This window comes from Eublepharis macularius, chromosome 6 (genome assembly GCF_028583425.1).
Source record: "Eublepharis macularius isolate TG4126 chromosome 6, MPM_Emac_v1.0, whole genome shotgun sequence".
Taxonomy (NCBI): Eukaryota; Metazoa; Chordata; class Lepidosauria; order Squamata; family Eublepharidae; genus Eublepharis; species Eublepharis macularius.
Window position 1 is genome coordinate 16,784,505 of NC_072795.1, and position 24,277 is coordinate 16,808,781.

At 43.0% G+C, this 24,277-nt stretch overlaps 1 protein-coding gene across 9 annotated transcripts; it reads right to left on the reverse strand.

Annotated features, from left to right (window-relative positions):
• Positions 1–1,606: 1,606 nt before the first annotated feature.
• Positions 1,607–15,401, reverse strand: ZNF639 (zinc finger protein 639). Of its 9 annotated transcripts, none has more exons than XM_054983550.1 (8): positions 15,318–15,376; positions 10,669–10,705; positions 9,885–9,936; positions 9,006–9,033; positions 7,852–7,920; positions 5,777–5,884; positions 3,875–4,006; positions 1,607–3,347 (listed from the first exon to the last, which is right to left on the reverse strand). In XM_054983550.1, the coding sequence occupies exons 5-8, from the start codon at positions 7,907–7,909 to the stop codon at positions 2,197–2,199; spliced, it is 1,449 nt and encodes a 482-aa protein (XP_054839525.1). In that variant the 5' UTR covers positions 7,910–7,920; positions 9,006–9,033; positions 9,885–9,936; positions 10,669–10,705; positions 15,318–15,376; the 3' UTR covers positions 1,607–2,196. The 9 variants fall into 9 exon arrangements, with proteins under 9 accessions (XP_054839525.1, XP_054839528.1, XP_054839524.1 ...); XM_054983553.1 differs by lacking the exon at positions 10,669–10,705 and adding an exon at positions 10,959–11,006 and having other exon boundaries at positions 15,318–15,345; XM_054983549.1 differs by lacking the exon at positions 10,669–10,705 and having other exon boundaries at positions 15,318–15,401.
• Between the last annotated feature and the right edge of the window lie 8,876 nt (positions 15,402–24,277).

Consider the following 24,277-nt stretch of genomic DNA (forward strand, 5'->3'; position numbering starts at 1 on the left):
TTTCACCAGCAGCTGTGGCAGGCATCTTCAGAGGTGTAGCACCAAAAGACAGAGATTTCTCAGTGTCACAGTGTGGAAAAGATGTAGGTCATTTGTATCTACTCAGGAGGGGTGGGGTTGAGCTGAGTCATCCTGTAAGAGTTTCCCAGGGTGTGGAATGCTAATGGCGGGAGGCTTCACTGTATCCTGAGGAGGTTCTTTTGCATATGGATTGGTGCTTGATGTGCTAATCTTCTCTGCAGGGCTATTGTCGGGGATAGAGTGTTTTGTTAGCCTGGTGTTTTTCAGAACTGGAGCCCATGCTCTGTTCATTCTTAAGGTTTCTTCTTTCCTGTTGAAGTTTTGCTTATGCTTGTGAATTTCAATGGCTTCCCTGTGCAGTCTGACAAAGTAGTTGGAAGTGTTGTCCAGTATTTTGGTGTCCTGGAATAAGATACTGTGCCCTGTTCGAGTTAGGATATGTTCAGCCACTGCTGATTTTTCAGGTCTGGATGCTACGTAGCATCCAGACAAGAATAAAAGAACATGAAAGACACTGCAGACTTGGACAACCTGAAAAATCAGCAGGAAATACAGCCCGGAAAACCCACAAAACCCATCAATAATGGACATTACTTTCCTCTATTCAATCCACAGCTAAACTAACGACGTTCTGCATTCCCCACCCCCCCCCCCCAGAACTTCTCGGCATTATATTCATCAAATGATTCAGTGAATGCTACGCCGAAACAGCCTGAGAATTTACCATCCTGATCACCAGTAACAAAAGAGGAAGTAGGAGAAATCATTAGGGGAATGAAGTCTGGAAGAGCCCCTGGGCCGGATTTGGTACCACTGGAATTTTTCTCATCTAACCTTGATTGGTAGTGCGATACTCTGGCACCCATTTTTACTATCATTAACCAGACAGGCCAAATTCCTAATATATGGTGAAGAGCAATAATTGTCCCTATCTACAAGAAAGGGAATAAAAATGATCCGAGTAATTTCTGTTGAATATTTCTACGTGCCAGGCTTTAAAAATCTGATGTCTGTAATTAAGAATAAAGCAGGTATCTAGACACGTAAAGAGCAAAAACGTGCATAAGATGTATATACCCGTGCAGCTATGACAATCACTGGAAGGGAGGGACAGCATTACAGGAACAAAGGAGAAGAAATCTGTTAAAGGCAAGGCTTGCTTTGAAGCTTTTTTCAAGTTTACTAATGATGTCGATGAGCATGCCTTTATTTCAGCTCTCAAACTGCAGGATCTGATATTCTGCCAACTCTTTTAATCTGATTTGAACTTTGAAATTGGGACTTTTTTGGCTGACGCTCAGATACTGACACCAAATGCAAATATTCAGAAGGACAGATTCTGCTCCACCAAAATCTAAACATTCACCCCATACACTTGAAAATTTCCCCCCAAAACTGAAATGGCAGATTATGAATGTATTTCAATGTCTATACACATTGTTCTTTCCACAGTAGCCCTTGAACCCGTGTACAACTTGAGTCCTCAATTCTATTCATTTTTAAAATTTCCCAGATGAAACCCCTAATTTGTTTGATACTGTACACTTAATAATACTAGTATGAACATAATGATGTACAAGTTCATCTGGATATCTATTTATTCCCCTCCATAGGTACAAAATGACATTATGCTATTTGTGCCTTCAGACATCAATGATACACACTATTAACACCGTGAACAGTTCAGCGACACACACAACCTACCCACCCCAAGACTGTACAGTCAGATATCTGGATGTACTTATCTCCTACTGAGCTCAGCAAACACTGAAGCCAGCAAAAAACCCCAAAAAGAGAGAAAACAATTTATTGCACTCAAGTTATTATAAGTGTACCAAACACCTCATGAACAACCTGTAAGTAAACAGGTGAAGCAAAAAGAGGTATTTATGCATGTGTGTGTGTGTGTGTAAACTGAAACATTTTAGCCGACTTGTCTGCAACTCACAATACCACTGTCCAATTAGGGCAATGCACAGGGTGCCACTGTGGTCACAGCCACAACAAAACTGTGGCTGTGGCTAACACAATCCTCTTCCAGTGGCTAGTAAAACAAGGGGGTTGGAAGAGGATGGAAAAAAGAAATGTTTTTGTGGTTTAGCCTTAAGATACCACATGGAAATTACATTTTAATTCTAATATTCTGGGCTAGGGGGAAAAATCCTACAAATCCAATCAAGCACTTTCGTGCATCTGCAGATGACTTAAAAGGTCTTTTTCACTGCCAAACCTCATTAAACAGTCAGTGCACTTGTGAGGCAGCTCAGCAGAATGCCTGAAGTCCAAGTGAATTTTTAGGTCTCCAATCTGCCCCGTTGAATATTCACAATACTGACACAAATAGATCCCTTCAGACATGTGAGTGTTCAAGTGTTTGCAATATTCCAGCATGCCCGAAAAGCCTTTCCCGCAATCATCACAAACATGGGGGAATATTTTGGTGTGCTCAATCGCCACATGCCGGTTGACGTTGGTATGAAGCCTGCTCCGAAAGCCACACACTTGGCACACAAAGAAGTTTTTGCACTTGTCAAAGCTAATTTTGTTGACCAGGCTGTACTGCCCTTGCTGCTGCCTGCTGTGGTAGCTGTCGCTCAGCTCAATCAGCCGGCCCGCATGCTCGTTCACCACATGGCTGTGCAAGTCCTCTGGGTCACTCGTTTCATGCTCACAGAACTGGCACAGGTACTGCTCGTCGCAGCTGTGCTCCTGGAAATGGAGGTACAGCTCGCTGCTGGAGGAGAACTGGACATCGCACTGCTCACACCAATAAAGATGGTCGCTGAAGTGTGTGTCTGCTATGTGTTGGCTCAGGTTCTCAAACATCACGGTCTTGTAATCACAGTATTTGCAGATGTAGGGATCTTCCTCGTGGATTTTTAAGTGTTCGATGAGCACTTTTTTAGAGGAGAAACTCTCCTTACACACCCGGCAGATGTTGCTCTCGGTGCATGTTTTATGCTTCAGGACAATATGCTGCTTTAAATCAGAAAAATACTTGCTGTTAAACGTGCACCGTTCGCACTTGTACAAGCCACTGCTGTTGGCCCGGAGCAAAGGCCATTTTGGCTGAATGGTGACATTCAAAGGAGGGTTCTTCCCCAGCACCTTGCAGCTTTCCATGGGGATTTCCTCAGCATCCTCTGCCTCGAGCTTTTCCGGGGAAATTGTTTGAGTTTCTATGTCATGAACTTCCACAGCCTGGACTTCTGTAGTGGAAATTTCCACTGTCTGAATATCCAGAGGTTTTTCTTCATCAGTTAAGGTGTCATTGAAGATAGGTGACTCGCAAGTGTCTTTATAAATCCCATTATTCGCTGGTTTATCTACAAAAAGAAGCAAGGAAAGAAGCAAGACCCAAATTAGAAAAAGGCAGTGCTTGGTGGGATTTCCTCCCCCCTCCCAGTCTCCCATTTTAGACTATTCCATTATTAATTAGAGTACGTTAGACAATAGGCTAGCTTCGTATACAAGAGTGTTGGGTTTAAATTTCAGCCTCTTCAAATTCCTGTCTGTCTTTAGGACAATAATTATCTAGCTCACAGGTCAATTTGAAAGTGACAGGAATTATAAAAGATATTTACATGGTAAATATCACACAATTTAAAAAAATCCTCCAATACAAATCCTATCTTCCTTGGATTGCTAACGGAAATCCGAAGCATTCCTACCTGAGAGAAAGAGAGAGTCCCACTGATTTCTGACTGATAAACTGTAAGGGTTTTAACTTTTAGTAAGGGATCTTATTAGTGAAATCGCTTTCAACCAATATTAATGTTTTTCCTATGCATTCAGGATTTTTTCTGAAGACCAGTGCCCATACGTGTGCAACTTTGGCACTACAATCATTTACCTTTATTTTTAGAGTCCATGAAGTGTGGCCCCATGACATTAGACTGGGCCCCACTCCACTGAGATGTCCCAGCATGCACTGGGCTGCCATCCTCATCAGTATCTGTGCTGTGTACTGCAGTATGAAATCTACCTGTTGAAAAAAGGGATGTTTGGTGTTCTCATCCTAATTCAGCTCATACATTTTGCAAGAACCTTTCATATCATATAATACAAACATTGGGGCTTTTCGCACCCTGTTCTGGAGGCTCAGAATGGGCGACATTATTTTAAAAGAATGAAGAATATCTTTCTGCTTTTCCCCAGCAATGCAATGATAATTATTAAAGTAGGGCAGGATAATAGCTTAGAATAGTTTTCCAATGCGTACTTGCACATGGACTACACACATTCTCCCCTAAACAAACAAACAAAAAACACACAGCATTGTCCTTCCTGTCAAACAACAAAAAGGCTGATACAATGTTTGTGCTTTGCTCCTCAATTCAAAAACCACTTCCTAGCATTTGAAGACAGATCAAGAACAACACTCCCAGAAAACTAATTCATGGTATATTTGTACTAAAATGGTTTTCGAAGCTAAAATTGTTTAGTCTTTTGTTTTTGAGCCATGTGATGTTAACGTATACTTCAAATGAATCCTATATCCTAACAATCATTTCAGTACTTCAGATCCAACTATATTAAACTTTAAACCTAGTAATTTATGCTACACTTAAACAATACATTTTATGATCTCAAATACAGATTTATGCTCTATTCCATGTGTAATGAATACTTTTTTGCATTAAAAGAGCATGAAAAACAAAATAATACTTAAATTTACCAACATTGTTAGAAATGGAATGAAGAGCTATCATTGACATGGTAACTCATCATATTGCCTTTGATGAGGTCAATTTCAATTTGATTGTCATTTCAAAACACACAATACAGACACACTTGAACACTGTTGCCCACACAATTAAATATCTTTTTTTCACATACAGAAGACTTTTTAAAAAAGACAAATGACTTGCAATATTTTGAGGCTGTGTTCATAGTTGCATGGAATGACCCTGCTTTCTACTGCGATGGTCATGGGAAAGTCAGAAGTGTTTTTGTGTTTGATCCACTTACTAAAGGAAAAATAGTCCTGCTAGAGCTATGATAGTTTCCGTCAAAGGAGCCTTTATGGACTCTTTTTCTTAATATTTCCTCTTGCCTTCATCTGCTGCCATATACAGACCATACGTACAATAACAGAATTTTCAAAATACATTCTCTTTACCCTAACTATATTTAAATTCCTTTATTAAAAGCTTCCACAGTAATTGCGTCAAATAAAATTCTGGCTTCCATAAAGTTATTGAATGCTTGGTTACTGATTTCATTAAATTATGTGTGAGGATCCTATAATCTCTAAGCGGAGTTCTGCACACAAAACAGCGCTTCCCCCAGGAATACCCAAGAACAGTGCTCGGAGCAACAGGGGAGTCTGCAGTGACCCCTCCTCCCCAAAATGCATGTGGGCCAGTGGAAGTAGGATCCAAAACTACTTCCAAACATGCCAACACTTTCTGAACTCATCTATGTCAGGGACACAATGAATATTTTTAGAGAAGGGTCACCTACAATGAATTATCTGCCCATTATCTTATTGGAGAACCGTAACTCAAGATATGCCTAGTGATAATTTATTGTAAAACTATAGGCAAAAGAAGGCATGAAATGGCAAGAAGAAATGTGTTCTGCCTCCTCCTGTGTGGAAGGCAACATTTAATTACGGTCAATCTTCATCTTCTGTGAAGACAAGAAAGGTCCATGCAAGTTGTACACAGATACCATATGGCTTACAGAGAAAAGGGGGGGAAAGGCAAGTTCACCCCCCCCTTATGAAACATGTAGTAAGACATTACCTTACCTCGATTATCAGAAACTTTCACGTCTAGCTGTTTCATAGAACAGACACTGTAACAATGGTCAGAAAATATGCCACTATTGTCTATGTATTTTGGTAAGCCTGAAGAATCTAGAAAAATTTAGGGGAAAAAGGCAAACATCAGCGTATCTATGTGACACAAGCCCATAAAACGTTTGTTACTTTTTAATGACGGACACTAGTACTGAAACAATATTTAGCATTTTAAAAATGATCCACACTTTTAATGGATGCTACAGATAAGGTTGTTAATTGTGTTATTTGGAACTCTCTGAAATTAGAAAATTGTTCACTTTGTTAAAGGAAGGCACAAACACTGTAACTGCAGGGTGGGGTGAAGGATATATTGTGAAAAATGGAGGGAAGGACTACAGCTTCTTTCAATTTTCCTTATAATAGTATAATAATAACATTTGATTTATATACTGCCCTCCAGGACAACTTAATGCCCACTCAGAGCAGCTGACAAAGTGTATTATTATTATTGTCCTCACAGCAATCACTCTGTGAGGTGGGTGGCGCTGAGAGAACTCTGAAAGAGCTGTGACTGACCCAAGGTCACCCAGCTGGCTTCAAGCGGAGGAGTGGGGAATCAAACTCTATTCTCCAGATTAGAGTCCCTTTTAACACTTTTAACCACTACACCAAACTGGCCTTCTTCCCCATATCACGCCACAGTTCCCCCTCCCTATGATAACTACTTTAATATGCCCCCTGCCACTACTCTGTATTGCTGGAGAGAGCTGTCTAGATCAGGGGTCCCCAGCCTTTTCAAGGTTGTGAGCACCTTGGAATTCTGACACATGATGGTGGACACAACTACAAAATGGCTGCCTCTGGATGCTGAATCAACCACAGAATACCAGGAAGTGAGATTATGCATAACTTTAATAGCAACTCTTCCACATTTCAGGCAAACACACTGTTTAACTGGATGCTTTTTAAAATGAACGTATCATTTAAAAATATTTTCTTACATGCACACACAGGGATGCCATGAAGACCCTTGTGCTGCGGTGGCAGCTGCTGCTGAAGCAACTTTTTAAAAAATCTGCACAACCAGTCAGATCTCCAATGGCCAACAGGAAGCCCTGCTGTGGGTGCCAGCAAAGGTGTTGGCAGGTGCCATGGAGCCAACAGGCATCACCTTAGGGCTTCCTGGTCTAGACAATGTCTCATTCAGTGACCTGAGTCACATGGGAAAATATGAATTGGAAAATTTTCTGATTCAAATTTAACTCATGTTCACAAAAGAAGGCAGATATTCCATGCACAAGCCTGGACCACATACGATCACTGAGGTTTATCCATGTTTCCTAAGCCACATTTAGCTCATCTAACATGATTGACTGCAGCACAACCGCCTTGAAAACTAAAGATAAACAGGCTATATTTACATACGTTGGGCAGAAAATTTCCATGGAAAGATATACCATTGGAAAATTTTCTGCCCTCTCATCACTGCTCTCATTGTCTATCATTTTTAGGAGCAATGCTGCTACTGCTGCGTGGGGTGGGGGGAATGTTTTGTGCAATGGTGGCAACAGCGGTGCTGCTTAGTGCGACTGAGAAAATTTCAATTATCAAATGTAAGAACCGGCATTGTCAGAGGAGAAGGTACCATTTTGACAGCTTCCACCCAAGGATTTTCCCAGCAGAGAGAGCAAGAAGCCCCTGCGGCCACATGATGCCATGTTCCTTCTGAGCACACCTTGTGGCATTCCCTGGGCTTTCCCCTTTACATTAAAATAACCCCCTGATGTAGTTCAAAGGGGGGACAGTGGGTGACTGTGAGTAGACTGTCTGTCAGGAGGCTCAACCCATCGTCGCCATGGGGAGGACCAGAGCTAAACTCCACTTGCTCCCCACCACCTCTTTAAAGGTCTTTTTTTTTTTTTGCTTTGCTTTGCCTGCCGAGATACACTATCTAGCTTGTGAGGCAAGGATCAGAGAAAAGGAAAATGAGGCAGGATCAGAAAGAAAGCAAAGGAGTGAAGTAGGGGCATAACTGTCATGTAACTTGATGGGTCACAAAATCTATATATAAACAGGACTACCTGAATAGCGCGAAGGATGCAGAGTCTTCCTTTTCCTCTTCTTCGGATGCTCATTCATCTTGTTCCAATCTAGAACACAAACAGCAGCCCACAAGTGATTGGTTTATCTCTTACTGTTCATTCTTATCGATTCATGAGATCTACAAGGTTCCACACAGTAAAATTCTTCACCCACCCACTACTGTGCACCAATATGGATCAATCGAATAAAACTGCTAGCAAGACACAGGACTGGGAAAGAACATACTAACATTCAAAGCAAGTCATTCTATATGGAGGGAAGTTCCAAGTCTTTGGAAGACCTGCAGCTCTGGTCTGTCAGAGTCACAGCACAGCTGGTTTTAAAAAACAAAAGAACTCTCTAATGAGCATGTGTGGATGGACTGCTGCTATTAATTTTAAAAATGTTTTTCGTTACTTTTTAATTGCTCATTTTTTGTCTTTATGACATATGTGAGCCCAAAGACTTGTGGTGCTAATGTTTTACCAATACAAACATACTTGAACAAGTCCAAACACTTGTTTAACATTTCTGCTAAAAAAACGGCCTTATGGGCCAAGCTATACAACTTTTACTGTCCAATCAAAATATTCGATAGGTTCCTCAGTTTCCTGACTGCATTTTTTAAAAAAAGGTCTCCACTTTGTGCGATTGTTGCAAAAGCCCATGAAATACTGCAGTGTGTTTTCCCCAAGCCTGGATTTCCCACCAGGAGTGAAGGATAATCTACAGCAATGTTAGTCTTTGACTGGTTCCCACCTGCTGATTTTCATATATTCTTCTTCCCTTAATGGGTTGTGAGATCATGTCCATACCACCTCTGCTAGCAGAGTCTGCAATTTTGCTTCCTCAGAAAGCATCAACTGTCTCTTCTCATTTTACGTCATTAACGCACTGCCTTTCTCCCCAGTGGGAACCCAAAGCAGCTTACATTGTTCTCCTCTCCATTTTAAATTCACAAACACCTTATGAGGCAGGTTGGGCTGAGTGTGTGTGACCACCCCATGACAAAGCGGGGAATTGAACCTTAGTCATCCAGATCCTAGTCCATCACTCTAGCCACTACACCATCCTACCTCTCTCTGGCTTAGCCTACTGCAGGCATGAAGGCAAAAGCAGATTCAAAAACAAATATTCTGGTTTGCTGATATACCTTTCAGGTGCTGTTTATAGACCTGGCCCTGAAAGAGAAAAAAAAATGTAACACGAACTTCCAATGTATTGTGCTTATGGGCTCATTTGAAAATGTTATGCTGGGATGGGCATCACATTACATCGCAAGTTCCAAAACCAACGGTGAACAGTAGCACTGTCATGGCTATGCCATCTCCCCAGCACATTCAAAGTTACAGTAAAGGGCACTGGCAGAAGACTCCATTCTAGCTACTCAACTGTTTAAGGTTTCCCAAAGCCTAAGCGACACCAAATTTTTGTTTCAGCTTGCATTCAGTGGCTGTGACTCTGAACGTGTGCATTTCAGTTTACCTGCTCTGAAACATCTTGCTGTTCTTGCATCATCTTTAAGCTAAGGTTACAATATGAACTTGTAAATAAGGAGGAAGTTCTCTATGTTTTCTCCAACAAATTAAGAACAGACCTTTCCTCATAGGAGCCCGCCTGTCTGTTGAGCACATCCCTTCTCCAGGTGCCTCTGTCAGAAATGAGGCTGGCTCTAACAACATCATCTTTTAAGCACCAGATGAAATCTGTCCAATTTACTTGAGCCTTTGGTAGCTAAATGTGTTTGGGAGGTTTTAGTACTTTTGCCTTTTATCAGTGTAGTTCTTATTACTGCCATCACACTGACTTTTAAAAATCTAGCTAGGATATTTAAGTTGTATAGCAACGCAGCTGTTTGATGAGATTTTATTTTGTCTTCGTGTACTCATATGTTTCTGTGGTTAAATAAAAAGCAAGGAAACCCACTAAAAACCACTACCCATGTATTATTTCCAGACTGGATTTATCTAGTAGATATGCTACTACCCATGAAATTAAAACATGAAGAAAAGACCCAGGCCTACCAACTTACTAGATGTGCTCCTCAGAACTGCCAACTACAGGCTTTCCAACAGCAGAAGCATCTGCAAAATGAGTGGGAAAAGTAAATGTGGCAGCAACCCAAAATGTTCAATACAGGGTAGAGATGATCATGCAAGTCATAAAATGTGTATAGGTGTGTGTAAATTACTTGTTAACTAATTTTGAACATTCTGGCAGATACTGAGATGTGGCAATATAGATACTGACCAGTAACCATGATAAGGACATCTGGCGTTGAGCCTACTAGCTCAACACCACAATTAATGAACACCCCACACCTGGTTTAAGCATGTGCTGCATGCACATCATTCACACTTTATTCGGCAACCACAAAGACTACGAAAATAACATAAAAGTCCAAGGGCACCTTGAAGGCTAACAAAATTTATTCCAGCATATGCTTTTGTGAGTCAGAGCTTCATCAGATACTAGCATGTGCTTGCTCTGAAATAAAAACTGAGCTTGAGATGTATGCGTCAGAGACTAGATTCTGTGTCAAAACATGCACGGCCTTCATATACACACTTTATCACACATGGATTTCTCCAGAGTTTAATCAACACTGCTTTGAGCCAGAAGGTAGGAGATAATAAGAAGTGTTGTCAAGTCATTGAAGGAATGGTTGAGAGCTCACTGAGGAACAAACTGAACAACAGCAGAGCACAATTATGCTGTTTAAAGGCCCAGTAAGGTCAAAATAAGGTGTTCTTGCAGACAGAAATACAGGTATTTTATAAAGAATATCTCTGGTCTAAGTTTTGCCTCTAACTTACTAGGTGGCTGCAGGTAAGCCAGATTCACACACGCAACCTATTTGCAACAAGGGATAGATAGCATCATAAAATTAATATTATGTTGGATAACAACATAACTATGTTAAGCGCTTTGCTCATGGTAAGACCAATATAAACTAATTATAAAATAACTATATAAAGTTATTATTAACCACAAACTAGAAAAAAGCCCATTCAGCATTTTGTTTTAAATGTAAAGGTGGAGAAACTGATCATATGCCTCATTAAGTAATTAAGAGGTGGCTTCAGAGCCAGTCTCCATGTTTTACCTCAGCTACTTTTGCTGGTGAGGAACACTTCCCAATACCACTCTCCATCTGAGCAGGAAACAAAAATTTTACCACATGGAACATTGTTTCTAAGAGATTATTTATCAAAATGTTTTGTGAAGGTGTAACCCAGTAATAAAGTTTTTCAAATCACTAACCTTGCTCTTGACTGGAACATGCTAGAACAAGACCCAAATAACACTATCTTTACACTCATGCTTTTTTAATATAGAATTTTTTAAAAATCCTGATATTTCTAGCAACGCCTATGCCAATACTATCTGAGAAATTTCTGCATTACTTCACCATCAGCTATTCTGAGCTGCGCAAACAAGCAGCAGATGTGTTATCCCTGGGAGAATAAGTCCAGAAAACTGTAATTTCATGGAAAGCATTTCAGTACAACCAACAATCCAGACATGCAGGTGTTTCAGTCTGTGCTAGTTCCCCATCAATCCACACTGATAACACTAATCAGTCATGGACAAAAAAAAAAATTGTGGAGAGCAGTTTGAAGAGTTTTCCCTGGTCAGCAGGGACAGTCCCAGGAAAAGGAATATGTTACTCTGAGAAGCATCTCAGGGAATATGTCAATGTGCCCTTAGGCTGTTTCCAGACACAGGTTTTTTTTACCACGTTCCCACTGACCCAAATCCTATTGTGCACTGTTCCTGCTCAAATGTCTGACTTTGGGGTGAAAAGAACTATTTCTGGCAAGTAGCATCGTTTTCAGAAGATTGCCTCTGGTGAGCTCAGAAATAATCAGTCAGCCAAAGGCAATTCACTTAAAAAGATGTGATGCATTCTGGAGTGCAGATTCTTTGTGCGTCTTTCCTGACACAGTATTCTCTATGGTGGCAGGTTTCCTGGAGATGGTTGAAGGAGAACGTTTCTGAAGACATCACAGGTCACCAAGTTCAAGCACAGGATTTACAGGGAGAGTTACATACATGGCCCCTGCAATCCTTCACTTGCAAAATTTTTCACTTATCTTGAATGAATATATGCATGCAAGAGTAAAGCTCATGGTTGGGAAGGGAATTTAGGCACCATCTGGAAGTGGCCGTGGTACTCAGAAGCCAAACCTTTGCAGCACTGGATAGCCACCCCTTCTGCATCCTCTGCTCCCATACTGCTCAATCCCACACTCTGCAAACTCAATTACTGTTTTAAGAATAAAACATGAAAAACTGGCCACATTTATGCAAAACAAAGCCTACTTCCACCTAATTTGATGGCCATCAGAACTTGGGATTGTTTACTAAACACATTACCTGAACAGCCCTTTATGATGTGGGACCTGTAGATCTGAAAGAAATCTCCCTGAACAAGCTTGCCAACAGCGTTCTGACCAGCTTCTCATGCAGAGGGTCCTGAAGGAGGAACTCGGCCTCCTTTAGATCAACTATCTTCTCAGTGATTCCACCCTCTGTAATATGGGCAGGGAGGATCTGGTTCGGTCCAGGAAACTGTGTAAAGGATTTCACTTCAGAGAACCTTGGGAAGCTTAGCTATACGGCCTGAGATTGCTTATGTTTCACTGGGCTAATGTTTTTATGGATGCTGAGCTTACATTTTGAGTGTACACATATACAAAAAATATACAGAACTGAAAGGGTAGATTTTGTTGCAGTGAAAAAGCAGGTAATGGAAACAACCAGATATAATGTCACACAGTAGATACATGAAGTGATAAACTGGAAGCAAAACCATCTACACGGAATTTAAGAAAGGGAGTTTTTGAAGCAGTGAGAGCAGAACAAAGCAAGAGCACTTTTTATAAATGATGGGGACGAGATTCATTTTGTTTGAAATTCAAAAAAAAAATACAAAAAATAATCAGAAGAAATGCTCATGAGCTATTCCCATACACAGTCCGTAAGGAAAATTGTCTGAGCAGGCAGACAAGCTCTTCCTTTCTTTTGTCAAAAGGCATTTTATAAAAGTTTTCGGCTAAACATCAGGAAGAACTTCCTGACCAAGCAGCCCTCAGTGGAACAGGCTTCCTCGGGAGGTGGTGGGTGCTCCTTCTTAGGTTTTTAAGCAGAAGCTAAATAGCCATCTGATAGCAATGCTGATTCTGTGAACCTAGGCAGATAATGAGAGGGAGGATTGAAAGGGTTATATCAATACTTAGTTCTCTTGGCCCCTTCTTACACGCCCAGGGTAATGCCGATCAACACTCTGGAGTCTGGAAGCAATTTTCCCCAGGCCAGTTTGAATAGGGATCCTGACAGCGATTTGTTATCTTCTGGACATGGAGTACGGGTCAGAGGTGTGTGTGGGGGGTGGGTAGTTGTGAATTTCCTACACTGTGCAGTGAGTTGGACTAGATGATCTTGAAGGTCCCTTCCAACCCTACGATTCTATGAACCCCAGGGATGGAGGAGCAAGTCATTTCGGAGGGAAGTATAGGTATAGATCAATCTCTCTTTCTATCTCAATAAGGCTGCTCTAAACCTGTCAGAATGAAACAGGTCAGATTGCACCTCTTCAAATGGAAGATACTATTTCCAGTACCTTTTTCATTAAAAAAAAGTCTGCCTGAAATGCAAGTAGATGCTCAGCACATCATGGGAAAATGTCCCTCTCCCTGGTATGTCCTTTGTTATTAATAGGGATTTTTTTAAACACAAGGGATTATTAAAGAAATACCACTCCTCCAGCATACAGAATAAGACAGAACAGCATGCTAGTGCTTTCTCCATGCAAACAGAAACCTAGCACATCAGGGAGAAAGGTTCTTCTCACTAGTATACCTTTTGCTACTTGCAAGGATTGGTGTGGGCTTTTTTTAAAAAAAAGCAAGGGTCATTTCTAAAAAAATGCAATCTGCACTGGTATAAACTGTTCTAACAACTTAGGATCCTGATTTCTGCCGCACATGTATGCCAGGTGCTACCCTGTGAGGGGGGTGGGTGGGAAAAGAGAAAGATGCACAGAGGTATTTACTCACGTGAATTAAGGAAACAAGACAGAAATCTTTCCTCATCAATATAGCCTCAGGTGAGTAGTTGTGTAGGTTTGCAGTAGAAGAGAAAGAATATGAGTCCAGGAGCATCTTAAAAGACCAGCCAGATTTCCAGAGTATGAGATTTCCAGAGTCAAAGCTCCCTTCTTCCGATACAGGGGAAGTGAATCTTCACTTCTGTATCTGAAGAAGGGAGCTTTGACTCTCAAAACCTCATTACCCTAAACATCCAGCTGGTCTTTTAAGGTGCTCCTGGACCCAAATCTTGCTTTTTTTCATCAACAGACAAAGGCCATTTTGTATAATGAAGAAAAGCGGTCCTCCTTCTGAAAAGCATGTCAAGGCCTCTGCTAAAAAGGGATTACTGTGTGTGTGTGCGCGTGTGGTGTGTGTGTGTGTGTGTGTGAGAGAGAGAGAGAGAGAGAGAGAGAGAGAGAACAACAGATGTGCCTGCCTTTGAGGGATGCTCAGAACAAGGGCTGGGAAGATCAAAAAAGCGTTGGGAAAGATTAAAAAGGCACCCTTCACACGAGAGGGATACTTTCAGGTAGGTGGCCGTGTTGGTCTGCAGTTATTATAGAAGAGCAAGATTTGGGCCCAGTGGCACCTTGAAGACTAGGTTTCCAGACTTCCCTGCCCCATTTCTTAGCCATAAACAAACAATAGCCCCAATCCACCCTCTAATTCCAGCCATTTGACTCTGGAAAGCTCATACCCTGGAAATATGTTTAGGTGGGTAGATACAAAGGCTCAGGGATCTCCAGTCCTACTCCGTCTGAAGAAGGAAGCTTTGACCATTGAAAGCTCAAACTGGAAATGCCACTGGACTCAAATCCCGAAAATCTGGTTGGCCTTGAAGGTGCTACTGGAGTCAAATCCTGCTATTCTACTGCAGACCAACACCGCTATCCTGCTGAAACCAATTCCAACCAGGAATCCTTTTATTTTTAAAGGAGTCCCCCAAACGATGCATGCGGGCCGGGGCCTAAGCCCCGCCGAGTCCCCCGCAAGCAGTTTGCATTTGAATACTGGATTCCTTACTGGAGAAAAGGCGGGCGAGAAATGGAAGCGTTATCCTTACAGCATGCTAATAATTATTAATCAGCCGTTAATGGGCGAAGAGAATCGAGCCCCCCCCCCACTCGCAACCCCCATCTGGCGAAAGACAGAAAATAAACGCCTGGCGAGCCCGGCTCTGCGGCCATCGATGGGGGAGAAAGGCTGGGGAGGGGGAGCGGCGGTTTGGGCACAGAATGGCCCCGAGCCTGAGGAGGAAAAGGGGCACTAGGCGGCTGCGAATACTCGTCGGCCGTTCGTTTCCCTCCCGCGCGGCGATGGCGGGCGGGCGGGCGCGCCTTTCTTCCCTCACGCGCGGCGGCGGGACTCACCTTGAGCAGCAGGCCGCGCCGCCTCACATGCCGCCAGAACGCAGCAGGCCGGAGGGAGAGGCCCGGCAGAGAGACGGCCTTTCCCCGCCCCGTGGCTGCGGAGGAGGAGGAGCCCCGGCGCGCCCGCCCGGCTGTGGAGGAGAAGCGGCCTGGCCTCGGGCGGCGGCGCGCCGAAAAACTGCTGGGGCCTGAGGGGAGGAAGGGGAAAGGCGCGCGAGGGATGGCGCTGGATTGGGTCGCTGGCGCCACGGTGGGGAATTCCTGGATATTTGGGTGGGGGGAGCTAGAAGGGTCACAGAGTCAGCCCTTCAAAGCAGCCATTTCCTCCAGGGGAATCGATCTCTTGTCACCTGGAGATCAGTTGTAATTTCTGGCGCTCTACAGCCACCTCCTGGAGGTTGGTAACTCTAGAAAGGATCCGCTAATGAGTTAGGAACCATAGACCTCAGCTCTATGTTGTATTGGATTCCTACTAAAGTTTTTGAGAACTTGTATCTGTTTACCCTATGGCATTGTTTATAGGAATATTCCTGCTATTGACTCTACTAATCTCACACTGTATAATCCGCCTTAAGTCTCGGTGAGAAAGAAGGACTATAAATGACACGTACATATTTACACAAATAAATAAAATTGAGATTTGGGGAGGTTAAGACTGGGGAGGGGAGGGACCTGAAGAGGGCATAATACCTTGGAATCCATCCTCCAAAGCTGCTGTCTCCAGGGGAACAGATCTCTGTGGCCTGGAGATCAGCTGTAATTCTGGGAGATCTCCAGCTACCATCTGAAGGGTGGCAACCATAGCTGCAGGTTGGGAAATTTGAGGGGAACGGATCCTGGAAAGGGGGGTTGGGGTTGGGGAGGGATCTCAGTGGGGTATAATGCCCTAGAGTCCATCTTCCTAGGCAGCAATTTTCTCCAGGGAGCTGTTCTCTGTCATTTGGAAATGAGTTGTAATTCTGGGGGATCTCCAGCCATCGCCTGTCAGTTGGCAGCCTTAGCTTGGAACAAGCAGGAGCCAGATGTGTAATGGTGGGAGAGCAGATATTTGCGCAGTTCTCAATGCACAGTTGCAGTTCGGATCAGTTACCAAGGATTGTTGCAAGGATAAAAAGGAGAAACCCAGCAAGTTGCCCTACAGCTCCTTAAGATAAACATCTACTAGAGGGAAAAGACAATCTTGTTTAAATAAAACATGGGTCAAAGCAGAGTAAGGCTGCCAGCCTCTAGGTAGGACTTGGAGATCTCCCAGAATTACGACTGATGTCCAGACCACAGAGATCAGTTTCCCCTGAAGAAAGCAGCTGCCTGTAGAGGGACCTTGACAGCATTATACCCCATGGAGGTCCCTCCCCAACCTCTGCCCTTTCCTGGCTCCACCCTCCAAATCTTAAGGCATTTCACAACCTGGAGTTGGCAACCTAAAAGCCCTGTGGGCTGAGACTAAAAAAGTTCACCAGGGCCAGCTTTCCAATTAAATGGAAATTATATAACTAGAATTTTTGTATCCTGCCATTCCAAATGTCAACATGATGTATATGTGCCTACAAATGAAAAAGATGATAAATGCAATCACAATTAAAGCACACACACAGTAAGAACCACAGAATACCCAGACTCAAAATGTACTGAAAGACCCTGTATGACAACTGTTTTAAAAGCCCTGCCAAATGACATCAGAGCATATATTTTACATTCCTATCAAGAAAACCAAACAGGAGTTTTGTAGCCGCTTACAGATGCACACATATTTATTCTTGTTAAATAATGGAAATACAGAGACAATTCAATACTGAAAAATCAGGCTCTAGTCCACAATAATTTATCCTCTGATGAAAATGTGTTAGTCTTTAAGGAATTATGCTAGAATTTTAAAAAATGTGTTGGACTTAGATGATTTGTGCTGCTGAGGAGTTCAGAGTTGTGATTTTCTTCTCTTGTTTTGCTGCAGTAGATTGAGGCCAGATAATATGATGTTGGTAAGGACTGGTGTGACCCTTCACTAATTAGTGCTTTGTTTGAACTGTGATGCACGCCAAGCAGCTGTGCATGCTTAGCACACCATCTCTAGAGCTGTAGAACTTTGGTGAGCAAGCAAGGCATCCCCCAGCAACTGCAGGGAATTTACCTTCCCGACACTGCAGTGCCTGATTCAGATTGGGATTATGGTGCCAGAAGACGAGAGTTCCAGCCTTCCCCCATGTCATTTTCCTGAGCTAAAACAGCCTGTAATGGTACTGTGCAGTACTCAGTGTATGTGCAGCCCTGCAAGTGGGCAAATAATGCCACACAGGGCCAATTTGGCTTGGAAAAACAGCATGGGGAGGGAGGCAGAAGCCTTTCCTCCTCTAGCCCTGCTGTCCCAATTCAGATCAAGTTCCCCACAGATGCTGTATTGCTACAGAGAAAGCAAGTCAGATTGAGGAAACCATGACCCAACTTGTGGCCAAATGTATTGTGTAGCTGGATTCCAGTTCTTCTTCAGGTGGAGGAAATCTGTCTCCATTGGAGGAAGACATCGGAAGGAGAGTCAGAGAATCCATCCCAAATCTTAAACTAAAAGATGTTAAAGCAAAACCAAATAGAATATTGGAAGAGAGAGTATGTCACTATGACAGAACCTCAGCAGGAGTAAATGCATGCAAAGATGGATCCGAAAGGTCAATACATTGCAAAAATTGAGAAGCATATTGCTTTTCTATAAAACATGACCCAGTGAGTGCCACCATTTTTCATATGGGTACTGTATTGAACCTGATGTTTACAAACAGGACCCACATACAAGGTCACCCAGAGTCAAGTCAACATGTGCTAAATGAGTTGAGTCAATGCATATTGTGACACAAAGGAGCCTACAGGGCTAGGCAACAAGAAGTCAGTCAGAGGAGGATCAGGGGAAATGTACAAAGGGAAGAAGGAGCCAAAGGGCAATGGAGCAGGAGGGAGGAGTCCAAGAGGAGAAGACAGAGGCAGATGCTGAGCAGGACATCTCGGAGCTGAATGGAACACTTTGGGAACAGAGCGCAGAGGTGGAGGAAACAGATCAGGAGGATATTGTACAGCAGACAGAAGGACCACAGGAAGATGCCAGAGATGGAACACTTGGGCAGGAAATCTCTGCGGAGATGGGCAGGGATCATGAGATTGTCAAGGGGGTGGCTGGAGGAGCCAGGCCAAAGATCAAAGAGCAAGGTCAAGGAGTACAGGAAGATTTTTTGGAGCAGGCCACAGAAACGCTGATCAAGAATGCTGAGCACATTGTATCACGCCAAAACGTGTTCAAAGGATGGACTTCAGGAACCCAAAAGAAGATTCTGAGGCAGGTGGGAAGATCCTGGGAGGAGATCACAGAACAAGTTGGGAGAGCTCATGGGAGGCTGATGGAGCAGGACAGCGAAGGCCAGGAAGCTGGCCTCAAACTAGTCAGAGACCTGCTGGCAGTCGTTTCCAGATCTGACCTTCCTCTCGAGGAAAAGCTGGAGCTGGAGTTTGTGACCCTTCAGTTTATGATGGGGGGCAATGTGCATTTGCTTGGGGAACTGCAAAGCCAGGCGGCAGTGGAGGAGTTCCGCCAAGAAGTGTTTGCTAAATTCCCTATTCCAGCTTTTCACGTCACTAGCTCAGTCATCTGCTGCGATCAAGCAAGCAGTCAGAGGCCTGAGAGGCCCCCACCGACTCACGAAAATGGCTGTTCCCGGCAACAAGAAAGGATATATTCCCAGCTGATCTTCTTTCTGTGCAGAGCCCCTTCCTTAAAGTCTTGGGACCAACTGGATCGACTAGCTGAAATGCTACACAAGCTGAAGAACTGTATCTACTATACCCCAGTGGCCTTGGTTGGGGTGATTGTACAGACAGATCCCGACCCAAGCTTGGATCCAGAACAGGAGGCCAGGGCACGGCGGTGGTTGAGGTGCTTGCTAGATGGGTTCTTCTGCTGTGACTTATTGCTAGACCAAGATGGGACCGAGCCAGAAGTTCAGGTGCAGGTAGCTGTCTATCAATCAGGCCAGCCTGAGCGGGCTTTAGAAGTGAAGAGGGCAGCATGCCAGGCAATTCGAGCAGCTCTGAAGTTCTGAACAGGTGCCATTCAGGACCACTCTGTGATCATATCAGGTAAGCTTTAGGACATGGAATATCATTAGCTAGCAGAAATTGCAAGAGGAAAAATGCAAGGGAAGAAAAGCAAAGTATAAAGCACAACTGTAACATCAGCTCTTTTCAGACATGGTTTTAACATCCTGTCCCCGTCACCCTTGATTTCTACACAATAGGTCTTCCAGAACTAAAATGGATCTCCAGGCTGTGGAGATCAGTTCCCCGGAGAAAAAGGCTGCTTTGGAGAATGGCTTCTATGGCATTATACCCCTATGATCCTTTCCCTCTCCAAATCTTGCCCTCCCTAGGGTCCACCCTTAAATCTCCAGGAAATTCCATCCTAGAGTTGACAACCTTATGGTTCGCTGACAAAGGGTAACTGTTTACCTTCATAGATGTTATCCATACGTGGCACTGACTTGCAGTGTTCCTGTCTGAGTTTTTTATTTTTAATGTATCAGAGGCTAAATTTGATTTCTCCATGTGGCACAGATTTTCAGTGGTAGCCATTACTGAAACAAACTTTTGAACTCTTATATTAATCTGAAATAATTGCCACTTTGTTTATCTGTCTTACAACGTCTAGGGCCTAGTGACCAAATCCTGTTTTGATGTAGTAAATTAATTATAGGATGATTTTACCTCCAATATTGCGGATGGGTAGAGTTGCCAGTCACCACTGGAGGCGGTGGATTCCCCAGCACACTCAGAGGGGCAGCGAGAGATTTTTTTTTAATGGCCATCAGGTCTATGGAGTGATGTCACTTCCATGAAAAACCAAGAACTGACATCACACCTTTTCTAGGAATAATCAAAAAACTGTATAGTTTTACCACAGAGTTTCTGGTGGTTCTTGGAGAGGCCTGATGGCAGTTCTATGTTTTCCCTGGAAGTGACATCACACTATTGCTGATAGCTGCTCCCTCAGTGCCTCCCCGCAACCCTATGAATGGGCCCCTGTGTAGTGACATCAAGAATATACCAGATGAAACAGTGCACATGCGTTCAATGCCTTGTAAGTTGTGGTTTTGTAATATGGTTTATTCTCAGTACCGTGTAAACACATGCAATGTATCTTTGATGTGATAAAATGGGAGGAGATAAAATGGAAGCGAGGAGAACAATGGAAGCCACTTTGGGCCCCCACTGGAGAGAAAGGGGGAATATAAATTAAGTAAAATTTGTAATAATATAATTCGATAATGTATTACGCTCATCCACTTTGACAACCTACCATTGCAGTGAATAATATTACTTCGCATTTGTTATTACTTCGCACTTTCAAGGATTTGATATACCTTTTCTTGTTATAATCTTTACAAGCCCGAAAGGTGAGTCACTATTATCCACATATTGCAAATAGGAGGCTGAGGCTAAAGAGAGGGCAAGGATGCTTAATGGGAGAGGCAGGATTTGAACTGGAAACGAACTGATCCACAGCTTGCTGAGCAATCCTAAACAGGAAAGTATTCTTTGGATTGCACAGTTACTATTCAGGTATATCCAGTGGCTTGTAGGGGGGTGTCATTTTTTTAACCAAATGTCACCAAATTTGCAGGGAACCTACTCATAACTGCCTTCTAACAACCCCCTAAGTTTCATAAAAATTAGACCCCAGGAGCCATTTTATACCCCCCCCCCAAGAAGGTGCCTCTAGTAATCTCCAATCGCCACTATTCCCTATAGGGAATATTCTCTATCTGGGAGCTATCCAGGGAGCTGTGGGTGGAATTTTTCAAGCAAAATCCACCAGATTTTCAGGAGACCTGAAAGTATACTACTAGGTAATTTAAGCTAAATTGAACCAAGCAGCCCAGCAATGCCCCCCACCAAAGAACAACAACCCTGAACCAGCAACAATTGAACACCAAACCAAACTTATGGCAATGGGAAACAGCAAGCAGAAAACAGTGAATGCTATAAAGAATCAGCACCCCAAGCACCAACAACATGGGAACCGCCCCCCCGCCCCCAAGGATAACCAGTAAAAACAGATAAAAACTGGAACCGTAAAATACCCACAACACCCTCAACAGGATCACCCACAATAGGACAAATATTTACTAATAGCTAAATACTGTAGGTTGGAGCCAAAGATACCTCCTGTTGGCAGATGAATCTTTCATTCATGAAAGAAGCCGCCTACCAGTGTAAACAGTCTTCTTGCGACTCATTCTTTTGTTAGTGGAAGGTGGGGTTGCCAACCTTTAGGTGAGGTCTGGAGTTCTCCTGGGATTACAACTGATCTCCAGACTACAGAGATCAGTTCCCTGGATGGAAATGGAAGCTTTGCTGGCTGGACTCCATGATAACACACCTCTGCGGAGCAATATCACCAGGCAATGCCCCCAAATCTTCAGGAATTTGCTAAACTAGAGTTATCAGCCATAGTTGAAGGTTACCTTTGGATCCAGTCATGACATACATGGAAGTTTAGAGCCAAAGTTCAGCAGCAGTTGGCATTACTATACACGACGCAATAGTTTTTTCTGCTATAGATTTGCTATTTTAAAATGAATCAACAATAAGATGCCTTAAACATTATCTTGCTTTTCTTTACAGCTCCAGTAACACTCAAGATCTCATTCATCAACGGAACATCATTTAAAATTCAGATTATTCCCTCCACATTTTGTGTGCATGCCTTTAATTTTTGGAATCATTACATCAGAATATAAATACCTAATTACCTGATATCACCCCAGTCAATAGAAAAACCTGGGCAAGAAGGCAATTGGATAAGGTACTGACATTTTAGGGTTTGTGTGTTGTTTTTTTGAAAGGTAATCCCCATTGCAAAGTAAACTTTGAAAAGTATGAGTGATATCTCCAAAGGGGTTTTCTTAGGAAACCCTAAACTGGGCCTGGGCAACTTTATGCCTGTGATTTCTAAGGTCTGCAACAAAAATCAATTTGAACTCGAGTACATTGCTGCTCAGGCCATCCTACAGTTAGCAATCAGACCTCTTCCTCACGCTGAGAGGGCAGTTTATGGATGGAACATCATAAATGCCCCTCATAGGTACAAGGCACTGCCTGGCCCAGAGCGGATGCCAACAGAAACATGAGTCAGAGGTAGTTGATTGACTGATGGCCCCTCCGTGCCCCAGAGAGACCAGAGATAATGAGGTTTCCTAAGAAAACCCCTGTCTAATCCCATCAATGCCTTGCTATGCTTCCTCCTCACCCACCTATCCTAATCAAAGCTATTCAGCAAACCTGGTAATTTACCAGAACATCAAGCAATATTTTCACCTATAGTTTATCCTAGATAGGAACCATCAAACCTCTCCCCACTTATTATTCTACCTCCAGCCAAACCATTAAGCCATGGTTTTTGAGAGAGAGAGGTCAAGCTTGCCCCAGGGAATGTTTTGCCCTATAATTGGGCTCCGCAGCCATGTGCTCTCTGAGTGTGTTCTGAATCCATACACCCACCCTCATACTTACTTAAGACTCTTCTCCATGAAACACTAGTTGTTATTTATTTGTTTGTTTCAACTTTTATTCCGCCCTCCCCGCACAAGCAGGCTTTGCCTCTGTGGACTCCTCTGCTCTTTGAGACTGATAATTATGGCCCTCCCTGAAACTGCTTTCTCCCACTTTCGTGCCTGATTTTCTTGGTTAACCGTGTATGCATGCTGTGTGTGATTTTCTGTATGTTTGCCTTTTATTTCTCTCTTAAAAAACCTTTCTGGTTGAACAGCTGCCTGATTTATTTGAGAGTTCTCTAAGGAATAATCCCCTGTAAACATTAGTGGAGATTCCTAATTACCCCCCCTCACCTCCTTAATGCTAATTCCCGCAACCAATTTAGGAAACTTCCTATTTGGGTAACATTATAGCCCTTGCGATTTAGACCTGGAGATCATTAGACAGGACCACTGGATATCCAGCGCAAGTGTGAAAGAGCAGGGGCACATCTGCATTTCCCTTCCCATCAAAAGATCTGGACAGGCAGATACTTTCCCCACAGAATTACATTTTCCTCTTCTGACTTTGTATTGTTTTAGATTGTCAGTAATCTCCACTTTAACAGAGACATTTGAGAGGCCTGGCATTAGTAGGCATATTCTTGAACAAGTCAGGTGGGAATGTCATCTGATAAAAGGTTTCCTTTGAGGGTATTGAAATAACAGACTGTACTTTCGAGTAGCCAAGGATCTCATTGCAGGTAACTGGGTGCAGCTTTAGAAAAAGACAAGAATGCTGGTCTCAGGGAAATAAATGCCTCCCCTCACTGATCTGTATAGGTATTCACTGTAACTTGCACTGTAACCTTCCAGGACATTCAGTTGCTGACCTAAAAGTATCAGTTATCCTGCAGAGGAATTTCAAAGGGCGGTTAGAAAGAGGAACTGGAATTGCAACTGATAATGAAGCTCAAGACAATGCACCCACCTGGACTGAATCGAGACATAGGCTTCCTGTCTCATCACCAATGCTGATTTCTCCCCACCGAATCCAGTCATGCCTGCTATTGTCATTCACCAGCTATTGTTATTTGCCTGCTATTGTCATTTGGCATCTGAAATCACTCTCCAAGATATAAGGACAGATGGACCCACATTCTTGCTGTATCTGAAGAAGTGAGCTGTGACTCTCAAAAGTTATCTCAAATTTTGTTAATCTTATAGGTGCTACTGGACTCCTGCTCTTTTCTACTGTAACTTGCAGACAGGGCTACTGTGACATGTTTATACATCCAGTAGCATCTCATACTTTATACTATACATGTCAAGGACTCGCAGCAGGAAGCTTATGTATATCCACATTGCCGGCATGTTCATGTGTGACCTAAGACTAAATTGCACAATGTAAATAGCCAGCTTGCAATAGTTTAGGTAAGCTGAACACAATTT